Here is a 12,030-nt window from a genome sequence, read left to right as displayed (position 1 = left end):
TTCTCTCTGATGGGCCCCCTGCATTCAGGTGTGGGCTGCTGCAGGTGGGGGACCGAGTCCTGTCCATCAATGGCATCGCCACTGAGGATGGGACTATGGAGGAAGCCAACCAGCTCCTGCGGGATGCCGCGCTGGCCCACAAGGTCGTGTTGGAGGTGGAGTTCGATGTGGCGGGTGAGTGAGTGGCCTGAGCTCCCTCCTCGCATTTCAGGGCACTGCACCCTTCCTCTCTTTATCCTGCCTTGCCTGTGCAAATGCTCCGCCCATCCCCCTCAGTGCCCAGGGCCCTTCTCCCAGGAGCTTCGCAGCTTATGGTGGGAAGGGACGCCCTGGTGAGGGAGGGAGAAGTTTCTACACCAGGTGACTTTTGCAGTGGGGCAGGACCAAGTGGGGCTGGGGAAGGGGAGCTGAAAATACTCCAAGCTTCTTCTCAGCATGAACCTCGAAGAATAGCTTGGGTCAGAATTCTGGTTCTGTGATCTCAACACTATGTGGTTTTGGACAGGGCACTCCCTCCACCCTGTTTCCCCACATGTAAATAGTGGATAGGATCTTTTCACTATAGGGGTGATACTCGGGTTAGGTGAGACATATACCCAAGAGAAATCAAACATGAAAATATGCAGCCATGGCCTGGCACATAGTAGGTGCTCAGGAAACATCTGCTAGATTCACACTGGGTTGTTTGGCTGTGGGGAGCTCCCTTCCTGCCCACCACACCAGCTCTCAGGCCTGAGGCAGTTCCAGCCCCGACTCTGCTCTGACTAGAGCAGGTCAGTTGTTTTGAGCAAATCTGTCAGCTCACCCTGCCTCAGTTTCCTCCTCTGTTGGGAGGAAGCAGCAGGATGGGATTAGGACTCTGACTTTTGGGGTTCCTCCCAGCACAGCCAGAATGGGCATGGAACCAGGGTTCACTGAGACTCCTCCTCTGGGTCCTCACGTCGGTCTATGTCCATCTCCTCCCAGAGTCCGTCATCCCGAGCAGTGGCACCTTCCACGTAAAGCTGCCCAAGAAGCGCGGCGTGGAGCTGGGCATCACCATCAGCTGTGAGTCTTCTCCCACTGCCGCCTGCCCCAGGGAGCGAGCGAGCTCATCCGCTGGGGAAAAAGCGTGCCCAGCTCGGACCAGCATTTCCATGGCATGACACCCTGCACAGCCTGGGGGAAAGGCTTAGGGGTGTGGGGAGACTGGCTTCCGTAGGACCCAGCTGCGTGTTCTCTCTCAGGCAAGACCCCAGCTTCCCGAAGCCTCAGTTTCCCATTCTGCACAGTGGAAGTCCCCTGGCCTCATGGGTCTTCCAGGGGCTGGTGAGGTGCCCATGGTGAGAGAGCTTTGGAAGTGACAAACATGCAGGTTGGGTTTGGTTTTCTGCCTACTTCTGTGTTCCCAGAGCCCAGCAAAGGCCTGGAACCCACTAGGTGCTTAATTCATGTTTGTCAAAGGAATGAGAATGAGGAATGCAGAAGGAAAAAGGAAACGCAGAATAGGTGAGGATGGGAAAGGTGAAAGCCCTCCAGTGGCTCCCATCTTATTCTGAGTAAAAGCTGAGGGCCTCAGGCCCCAGTGAGGCCCTCTGTGCTCTGGTCCCCACGACCTCTGACCTCATGTCCTCACTCTCCCCTCCTGAAGCCCTCCAGCTGCTCCCTGCCCCACCCGCTCCTTCTGCCTCTGGGCCTTTGCATCTGAGACTGTTCCTCTGGCTTCTTCCCTGACTCCTTCAGGTCTTTGCCCAAATGTCAGTTGACAAGGCCTTCCCCGACCACCCAACTGAACATTTACCGCCCTCGACACAGGCCTGTCCCTCGGGTTTCTTCGCAGCACACTTCACCAACTTTGAAATGTTGATTGTGGCCGCCACTGGAGTGCCATCTCCAGGAGGGCAGGGAGGGATCCCTGTCTGTTTTGTTCACTTCTGTGTCTCCCCCACCCCGAGCATACAATAGAGCCTGGGTGCTGGCCCTGAGCCAGGGGCTGGGGCCACAGACACCAAGCGGACAACCCCCCTCCACAAAGAGCTCGAAGTTTGCTTGGTGGGTGGGCTGAGCAGGAGGGAGGAAGAGCTGGCATTGGAAGAGCCATGCTAGATCTTGTGCCTGCGTTCTCTGGTTTAATCTCACCATATTCCCACAAGGTTTATGGTGCCACCCCCATTTTACAGGGGGGAAACTGAGGCACAGGGAGGTGAACTGATTTGCTCAAGGTCACCCAGCCAGGAAGCAGTGGGACCAGGATGTGAATAGGACCAGTGGCTCTGAGTCCACGCTCAGACCCCTGGACCTCGCCACCCCGCCCCAGGCTGAGGCCACCAAGGTTGATTTCATGGTCTTTTTTCCTCCAGCAGCCAGCAGGAAGCGAGGGGAGCCCCTGATCATCTCCGACATCAAGAAAGGCAGCGTGGCACACAGGTAGGGGCAGCAGCCAACAGCAGTAGGTGCAGCACCTGCACGCGCCAGGCTCCTTCCACCCCTTCTACCCCCGACTCATGCAGGACGGGAACTCTGGAGCCAGGCGACAAGCTGCTGGCCATCGACAATATCCGCCTGGACAATTGCCCCATGGAGGACGCCGTGCAAATCCTGCGGCAGTGCGAGGACCTGGTGAAGCTGAAGATCCGGAAGGATGAGGACAACTCTGGTATGGCCCTGCCACCTCTAGAGGCCCACCCTTTGACCAGCGGGTTCTCAGCTTGCAATTCAGGGCTCCCTCTGGCCGAGGAAGGGAGGCTGGTGGGTGCTGCCGAAGGCTGGCTGGAATGAACAAATAAAGGAGGGGCAGCACCACAGGCTTCCTACTCTCCCCAGCGTCTGGGGCCCTCCAGAGCCTCTATGAGGTGGACAGGAGTTTGAGACACTCCCATAGCCTCCATGTCCAGCACCAAGCCTGGCAGAGGAGACCCACCTGGTGTGCTGGGTGTAGCTGGTGGACAGATGAGTGGGTGGGGCAAGGGAGGAGTGAGGCTGCCCTGTGGAGTGGCAGGCTGTGAGTGGATATGCAAAGACTGCAGACTCAGGTCCCACTGAGGCCAGACAGTGACATCGGTGAGTAAGAAAAGCTGTATGGATTGGAGAGGGTGAGGACTGCGCCAAGTAGAAAGTGAATTCCTGATTCAAAGGGGCATTCTCCAGATCACAACTCCTACCCTGTGAAAGGTTACTGTAGGAGGCAGCTTTCTTTTTTTAAAAGAAAAGTTGGGCCAGGTACGATGGCTCATATCTGTACTCCCCTCACTTTGGGAGGCCAAAGTGGGTGGATTACTTGAGCCCAGGAGTTTGAGACCAGCCTGGGAAACATGGCAAAACCCCATCTCTGCAAAAAAATACAAAAATTAGCTGGATCTGGTGGTGCATTGCCTATAGTCCTAGATACTTGGGAGGCTGAGGTGGGAGGATCACTTGAACCCTGGAAGCAGAGGTTACAGCAGTGAACTGAGATTGAGCCACTGCACTCCAGCCTGGGCGGCAGAGCAAGACTCTCACACACACAAAAAAAAAAAGAAAAAGAAAAAAGAAAAAGATGATCAGGGGTTCCGCTCACTTCCTGCTGGCTGCTGGAGCAAGAGAGGCCATTGTTTCTTCTCATTGGTGGTGGTGTGATTACTGCGGTTGAGGTGTGGTTTCTTTTCTTTACTGGTATTTGGGCAGAAGACGGACTCAGGGTCCCCAGGTTGTGCTACCTGAAGTCAGAGCAGGAGTGGCTGGGTAGATGAATGAATGAATGAGTGAGGCCAAGGCTTTGGCGAGCTGGTGTAACCAGCTCCTTGTCCTGCCCCTTGGGGACCTCCTCCTCATGGGTCCCCCTGCTTGCAGACGAGCTGGAGACCACGGGTGCTGTCAGCTACACAGTGGAGCTGAAGCGTTACGGGGGCCCCCTGGGCATCACCATTTCGGGCACGGAGGAACCTTTTGATCCCATTGTCATCTCAGGCCTCACTAAGCGTGGCCTGGCTGAGAGGTGAGCTGGGGCTTTGTGGGGACCACAGGGTGGGCTCGGGGAACCCAGGAAGCAAGAGCTGGGGCTTTGGCAAAGCCAAGCAAGATTCTGACCCCTGTGCCAACAATGACACTGTGGGTGACATCAGACCAGTCACTTCCCCTCTCTGAGACTCAGGTCTGCATTTGTAAAGTGTCAGCCCCTGTCTGCCAAGGCAGAGGACTGCACCCCAGCGGACCTCCTGGGCCCAGGTAGGCACTGGGTCAAGGTGTGTGCATCCTCCTGCTCCAGCCTTACCTGTATCTGGAAAGTCAGCCCATTTGGAGCGCTCGCTGTGTGCTGAATAGGATGAGGCAGTGCCCGAGTACTCTGGTCCCAGCACTGCCTGTGGCTTTCCTGAGGCACTGGGGGACTGTCCCTGCTGCCCCTAGACTCTGAAACTGTAGCAGTTGAGGGAGCTGTGAGACCAAGGGTGTCCTAGCCCTGCCCCAGGGTGGGGTAAAGGTCAGAGGTGGAACCCGACCCCCAGTATGGGTGAGACCGAGTCTTCACATAGCTGGGCAGGGATGAATCCGGCAGGCAAGGAGGCGGTGAGCTCCCAGCACACAGCGACAAGCTGGCTGTGAAAGGGGAGCATGGCCGAGTGGGGTGGCAGGGGCAAGCGTCCGGTAGGAGGGCTCGGTGCAGGAGAGGCAGTGGCTTGGCGGGTGGGGAGAGAGAATGGGAGGGATTCCGGGGCTTGGACCCTGCTCCTGGAGCGCCCCCTGCTGGACTCCGGGCAGACTGCAGAGGTCGGTGTGGGACCCTTCTGACCCCAATGTCTTCATCAGCTAGAGCAGATACTGGCACCTACTGTGTGTGCCTGTCCCCCCACCCCCACCCCCGTCCTGGATGCTTGGGCTGCACCGACAACCCTCCAGCCTTCGTTGGGCTGATGTAGTTCAGTGCTGTCCAACTGAAATATAATTCGAGCCACAAATTTAATCAGACACTTTCTAGTAGCCACATTTGCAAAGCAAAAAGAAATGAAATTCATCTTAAATACTATTTACGGCTGGGTGTGGTGGCTCACACCTGTAATCCCAGGACTTTGGGAGGCTGAAGTGGGTGGATCATGAAGTCAGGAGATCGAGACCGTCCTGGCCAACATGGTGAAACCTCATCTCTACTAAAAATACAAGTATTAGTCAGGTGTGGTGGTGCGTACCCCTGTAGTCCCAGCTCTTTGGGAGGCTGAGGCAGGGGAATCACTTGAACCAGGAGGTGGAGGTTGCAGTGAGCCATGATCGCACCGCTCTACTCCAGCCTGGGGACAGAGCGAGACTTCGTCTCAAAAAAAAAGTATGTATAAATATTTACTTCAACATATAATCAACATAAAAATGATTATGATCATGTTTTCTAATTTTTTTCATGATACCCCTTCCGTATCTGGTGTGAATTGTCTGCTTTCAGCACATCTCAGTTCAGGCAGTCACATTGCAGGGGCTCAGCAGCCACCTGTGGCTGGTGGCTGCCATACTGGACACCACAGCTCTGGTCCCTTCCCTGAACCCACCATCCCCTGCCTCACTCACTACCCTCATGCAATGCCCAAGCATGACTCTCCAGGAGCTCCCATCTGGGGTGACATCTACAGCCCCAGGGGTTCAAGACCCCTGACCCTAGTCCTCTGCCTACTTTTCCTCTACCCGGCTCAGTTCACTCTGAGCAGCTGCTACAGCTTCTTCCCTGCTCAGCTCTGGCTGTTCCTCAGAATCACCTTCCTGCCCCACCCCCAACGATACTATTTAACTGGTCAGAGGCGGGGCCCAGGCACCTGCATTTTCAAAAAGCTCCTCAGGTCATTGTAATGGGTGCCCAGGTAGAAACCACTGGGCCAGAGCAGTGCCACTGCCTGGCTTCATCAGTCCTTCATGCTCTGCCGTGAGGTCTGCTGGGCGCTGGTGATTATGCCCATTCTCCAGGTGGGAAAACTGAGGCCCAGGAAAGGGCGATAGCTACCAAGAGTGTCTGGAGGGAAGTAGGAATCTGTCCCATTCATTCACCCTTCAGTTACGATTTGATAATAAAATTAGTATTATCACCTCCATTTTACAGATGAGGAAACTGAAACCCGAGGGTTTAAGAAACTGGCCCAAGATCGCATAGCAAGTATTTGGCAGCTAGTATGTGGGATTCAAACCATTCTCAAAACCTTTGCTGGACACTGGTTCCAGAACCTAATTCTACAGTCAAGTGGGATAATCCCCTCCCGGATTCTAGACTCTCTATTAGTGTGATCCAAGATCATAGCAGCTAGGTTTACCTGGGGTCAGCCAGACTTGTACCTTGTGGCTTTCCTGGGTTCCCAGAGGGCAGACCGTCCCTCTGAGGCCCTGAGTGTCTGACTCCCACTCTCTGCCCTACATCCACTCCTCAGGACTGGTGCCATCCACGTGGGGGATCGCATTCTGGCCATCAACAGCGTCAGCCTCAAGGGCCGGCCGCTGAGCGAGGCCATCCACCTCCTGCAGGTGGCTGGAGAGACCGTCACACTGAAGATCAAGAAGCAGCTAGACCGTGAGATTTGCTCATGCCCTGGGGACCACCCAGCACGTTTAGGAAGGGCAGTCCCTCTGTGCCAGGTTTTGCCTGCATGCCCTCACAGAGTCCTCACTGCAGCCCTGTGGGGGTGGGCCTCCAACAGCAAAGGAGATAAGACTCAGAGAGTGGAGTGATGGACCCAAGGCCACACAGCTGGCGCCAGGCAGAATCTGGGTCCGAACCCTGTTCTTCATGACTTCCTGCCTCTTAAGGTGCTCATGTGTGTATGCTTCATGGCCATAACTCATGCACTCCTCAGTGGGCCCTGAATATGTCCTCATGCCTTGGTAGAACGGCCACCATAGGCAGTGGAAGGGACCTGAGCTAATCTAGCCTCCACTGGTGCTCACTCTGTGACCTCGGGCATGCAGCTCAGTGTTCCTGAGCCTCAGTTTTCCCATCTGTGAAACAGGTTTGCTTATTAGTGCCACAGCCATATGTCAGCTCAGAAGGGCTCACTGCCTGTGAGTTTCCAGACCAGGCTGAAATGTACAAACTGAGGCTTGCTGGGAGTGTCTGTGAAGTCTGAAGTAATGCCCCGCTCTCCTTCCAGGCCCCCTCCTACCCCACAAGGTGGGCAGCCACAGTGAGACCTGTGATGCTGATGAGGACCCAGCAGAGGCCCTGAAGGGAGGCATGCCAGCAGCCCGCTTCTCACCAGCTGTGCCCAGTGTGGACAGTGCTGTGGAGTCTTGGGACAGCTCGACCACCGAGGGTGGCTTTGGGGGCCCAGGTAGCACCTTGGGGCCCTTGGGCAAGTGAGATGCCCTCTCTAGGCCACCCCAGCTGCTGGACCTGTGCCCGTCACTCCCTCCTGTGCCCGTCCCTCCCTCCTGTGCCCATCCCTCCTGTGTGCCTCTCCTGGCATCCTATAGGGGCCTTTCCTGAAGGAAGGCCTGATTTGGCTCCATAAGCCGCTCTTGGGGCCCCTTGCTCCTGGGAGCATGGACTGCGGCCCTATCTTTTGATTTAGAACCGTGGGTCCCACCCTGGCTGTTTAGCTTTCCCCACTGTGAAGTTATGGACCAAGTTGGTCTTTATTCTACTGCTTCCTTTCTTCCTAGCCCAATGTCTGGCACACAGTAGGTGCTCAACAATGTTCATTCCGTCCAGTTAAAAATAGGGAGGCCAAAAGCCCCTTCCCACCCCAGCCTACAAGACCCGATGTGGGGCAGACACTTCTGGGGCTCCCTCCCCGGCCAATGCACATTGAGACCTGGGGTGGCCTTGGGGAGGCGTCTGAATCTGGTGGCTGGCTGGCTGACTTCAGTGGCCCAGAGCCACTGGAACTCCCCGTGGTCCACCTGAGAGGAGTAGTGGAGCCAGGCCTCTCCGGGCCATGGGTGGCTGCAGCCCGTCCTTGCCTGCTGACACCTGCTGTCCCTGGGCCTCAGCTTCCCTGTCTCCAGCTCTCCGTAAGCGTCTCAGCTCATTTCCTAGGGCTGGACTTTCAGAGCTCCCAGAGGCAGGAGGTGGAGGGTGGGCTGCATGTTCAGCCTCCCTCCTTGGCAGGGTGATGGCCAAGCCCAGGCCGATGGAGTTGGGACAGTCACAGAGCCCCGGGAGTTAACTTCTGGATGACTGGGAGCTCCAGGGAGATGCTAGGAGGCAGAGGCCCTCAGAGGGCTGGGTAGACCCAGGCCCAGAGAGGACCAAAGATCTCCCCAAGGTCACCCAGCACAGCTGGAAATGTGGCAGGCAAGAGGGCAAGGTGAGGTCGCAGAGAACCCAGAGGGCCTCTGTCCACCGCCAGGGTCCTACACGCCACAGACGGCAGCCCGGGGAGTGACCCTGCAGGAGTGGAGGTCTGGCCGGCTGAGGGGCAGCCCTCCGCCCACCGAGCCCCGGAGGACGAGCTATACCCCAACCCCTGCCGATGAGAGCTTCCCTGAGGAGGAGGAGGAGGAGGAGGATTGGGAGCCGCCAACGAGGTCTGTGGTGGGAGCACCATGAAGGAGGAGGGAGCCATGGTGACTTGTCTGGAGTGGGCGAGGGTGCCTGTGCCAAAGTGGTGGGGAAATGTAGGATCTTGGTGGGCTCCTGAGGAAGTACCTCCTGGGAGAGAAGCACTGAGCAGAGCCACCTCAGCCAGACTGAGACAGAGGGAAGGGCAGACTGCTGGAGGACACGGAGGGTAGAAGGTGTGGACGGTGGAGCAGCCTGCTTTGCCTTTCCCAACTCTGGTCATCTCCTGTTCTCAGGAGAGCAGCAGCAGACTCAGAACTTGAACCCAGACCCACCTGACTTACCCCAGATGGCCTGATGGCCTCCTTCAAGGGCCCTCAGCTCACCGGCACCAGCCCTGGGCTGTGCCGTGTGGCTCTGAGTGGCTCAGCCACTGGAGAAGGCACCTGCAGAGAGCAGGCTGTGGAGAAATGCTGTTCCTCATCTGCCCAGGCCACCCTTGCACTGCGGTGCTTTTGATCAGGCGGTCCTTCCGCCTCAGTGCCTTTCCTCTGGTCTCTCTTGGTGAAATCCCTACTTATCCTGCAAAACTCAGCTCAAATTCTCCTGCCTCTGGGGAAGTTCCCTGTCTTTCTCAGGCAGAAGGGACTCCTCCCTCCCTCTGGTACCCACAGCTGCTCCTACAAGTCTCCTGCTGGCCTAACCACCTCATGTCTATCTGGTTAATTACTTAGCTGTCATCTCTACTTGGTGGCACCCCAGCTCCATGCCTGGCCCCTAGTAGGTGCTCAGGTATATTTTGCAAATGCATTTTCAGCTCCATAAGAACAGGGGCCACGCCTTATTCTCCTCCATATCCCTGTGCCCAGCAGAGGACTTAGCTCAGGAAATGTTTGTGGAATTGACTTGAACGGTGCAAGTGTCCTTCAGCCTCTGTCTTTTCATCTGTTACATGGAAAGGGAAGGAGGCAGCACATCCTCATTCCTAAGCTCCCTAAGAGAGCAAAGCCCGTGTGCCCTCATAAAAGAGCAAGTGCTTTGCAAACCACAGCATGCCGTGTAACTGCCAAGGCCTTTGTAATTGGCAAGTGGCTTTGTGTGAACATGTGAATTGTTAACTTTCTGAGACTCAGTGTTAGAGCTGATAACGGTTCATACACCCTGTGATGGGAGTTATGGGTGGTCTCGACCCCTTCCCCAGCACAGATATTTCATCCTCTCCATCCATCTGTGTCTTTGCTGGCTCCAGCTCTGTCCTTGTCACTGTTCCACGGTGCCACATGTCTAGGTGGGGCCAGGGGCCGTCCTCTTGGGCTATACCATGGATCTCCTCTCTGTCTGTTCGTCTGTTTGTCCTCTGTCTCTCTTCCCAGGCATCCTGTGTCACCGCTCTCCACCCCGTCTCATCTGCCCCTGTTCTAACTGGCCACCGACAGTCCTGGTCGCCCCTAACTGCGTCTTTCCCTTATTCTGTGTCACCAACCACTGCCCTGGGGCCCCAGAACTGCCACTGAGGATGCCTGCCTGCCTGCCCGCCCACCTACCCTATGGCCTCTCGAGCCCAGCACTGGGCCCTGGGGCCCCGAAGACTCCTCAGGCCCCAGCCCACCCACCCGCGTGCCAGGAGTTGACGCTCTCTGGTTCCTACGTTACAGCCCAGCCCCTGGCCCTGGCCGAGAGGAGGGCTTCTGGCGAGTGTTTGGAGAAGCTCTCGAAGACCTGGAGTCATGTGGTCAGTCAGAGCTGCTGAGGGAACTGGAGGTATGGCCACCTGCCCTGCAGGCCTGTGTGGGGCATCTGGGGCTGTGCACGCTGGTGTGTGTGCAGTGGGAGGCAGGCATGTTGATGGGATCGTGCTCAGGTGTAACATGTATGTATGCACTCACCTGGGCACCCGCTGGGGAAAGGTGTCTTCACATATGTACAGACTGTGCATGGACTCATGTGCAAGTGTGATTGAGAGCACTGTGATACTACATATTATCTATGTGGACATGGAATATGTGTGACATCATCTTGTACATTGAGAGCGGATGTATATGCATGCATGGGAACATGCTCATCATGCACACTCACTTGCAGAGTGTATTTCAGAACACGTGTGTTTGAGTGTGCCCATGTAGGTGCACTAGGGCAGTTTTAGTATCTGTGTATGTAGGTGTGATACATGAATGTGGTTGTGGGCATGCCCTGTGGAAGCGTGTGGGTGTTAACATCAGTGACAACACAGGAAATAAGGGGAAACCAGAGGTGAATGTGGCTTTGTGTAAGGCCAGCACTGCTCAGTGAATACAACAAACTGCCCAGGAGGATCTAGAGAGGATCTAGCTTCCACTCTGAGAACAATTTTATTTTACTTAAATTTCTATTTTATCTGTGCTTTTGCTCCCTTTTTATTCCTAATATTGTTGATTGGGGTCATTTTTTTTTTTTTCTGTCCACTAGTCTTGCCAATTACTAGGTTGCTCAAAGAACACATTTTTGGCTTTATTACTTTCTGGTTTATTCATTTGTTTGTTTAGCTTTGATATTCTCTTACTTTATTTATGTTTAAGTAATGATACTTTTCTTGGTTTCTTAGCACCTTAATTTTCAGTCTTTCTTATTTTCAAATAAAGTATTTTTTAAAGCTATGAATTTATCTATAAGTATTGCTTTGGCTGCACCCCAAATTTTACTAATGTACTATATATATATATATATATATATTTTTTTTTTTTTTTTTTTTTTTTTTTTTTGAGACAGAGTCTCACTCCGTTGCCCAGGCTGGAGTACAGTGGTGCAATCTCGGCTCACTGTAGCTTCCACCTCCTGGGTTCAAGTGATTCTCATGCCTCAGCCTCCTGAGTAACTGGGATTAAAGGTATGTGCCACCATGGCCAGCTAATTTTTTTCTATTTTTGATAGAGATGGGGTTTCACTGTGTTGGCCAGACTGGTCTTGAACTTCTGGCCTCAAGTGATCCACCTGCCTCAGCCTCCCAAAGGGCTAGGATTACAGGGGTGAGTCACTGTGCTTGGTCAATGTGCTTGTTTTCAAATTTACTGTATCATTGTTTTAAATGTGTTTCTGTTGTATACTATACAGAGTGTGTTCTGTTTTTATTAAAGATGAATTTAGTCTACTTATATTTATTGTGACTACTAATATAACTAAACCTTTCAGTCAGAGGTATACCTGAAAAAATGTATAATTAAACTTAATTCTAGTATATAATTTATACTTCCTATTTATTCTGTTTTCTTTATACTCTTCCTGATCATCCATCTTTCATTTTTTTTCTATTGATACATTTTTCATTACTGCTCACTCTCTCCACAATCTCCAATTTGGAAATTGTAAATTTTGTTTGTATTCTTGTAGTGATTATCTTTAATTCATTTGTTTCACTTTCAACATTCAGTTTTTACATTGAAACCTTTTATTATTACTGAAGTTATTTATGTGTATGGCGCAAAATTGGATAAGCAAAACAGAATCAAAATAAGAAATCAAAAAAATGAGTAAATGAAAAAATAAGTAAAAATAAAACATAAGGACACAACATTCCCACCACCCATAGATCACCACTGTTACTGCTTTAATTAGTTTATGTGTATTTTTAGATA

At 53.5% G+C, this 12,030-nt stretch overlaps 1 protein-coding gene across 7 annotated transcripts in view; it reads left to right on the top strand.

Annotated features, from left to right (window-relative positions):
• Positions 1–12,030, top strand: part of GRIP2 (glutamate receptor interacting protein 2) — a 113,850-nt gene that overhangs the window by 91,860 nt on the left and 9,960 nt on the right. For 5 of the 7 annotated variants that reach the window (XM_010336925.3, XM_039477441.2, XM_010336924.3 and 2 more), the window contains 9 exons: positions 29–174; positions 967–1,047; positions 2,340–2,406; positions 2,490–2,635; positions 3,808–3,952; positions 6,354–6,493; positions 7,071–7,250; positions 8,271–8,448; positions 10,078–10,183. In XM_010336925.3, coding sequence (XP_010335227.1) covers positions 29–174; positions 967–1,047; positions 2,340–2,406; positions 2,490–2,635; positions 3,808–3,952; positions 6,354–6,493; positions 7,071–7,250; positions 8,271–8,448; positions 10,078–10,183 — 1,189 coding nt within the window. Of the gene's footprint in view, positions 1–28; positions 175–966; positions 1,048–2,339; positions 2,407–2,489; positions 2,636–3,807; positions 3,953–6,353; positions 6,494–7,070; positions 7,251–8,270; positions 8,449–9,795; positions 10,047–10,077; positions 10,184–12,030 lie in introns of those variants that run through there. The other 2 variants (XM_039477440.2, XM_074404091.1) reach the window with 2 other exon arrangements.

Source organism: Saimiri boliviensis, chromosome 8, assembly GCF_048565385.1.
Source record: "Saimiri boliviensis isolate mSaiBol1 chromosome 8, mSaiBol1.pri, whole genome shotgun sequence".
Taxonomy (NCBI): Eukaryota; Metazoa; Chordata; class Mammalia; order Primates; family Cebidae; genus Saimiri; species Saimiri boliviensis.
The sequence above is the reverse complement of the archived record's forward strand: the minus strand, read 5'-3'. Positions and strand labels throughout refer to the sequence as shown.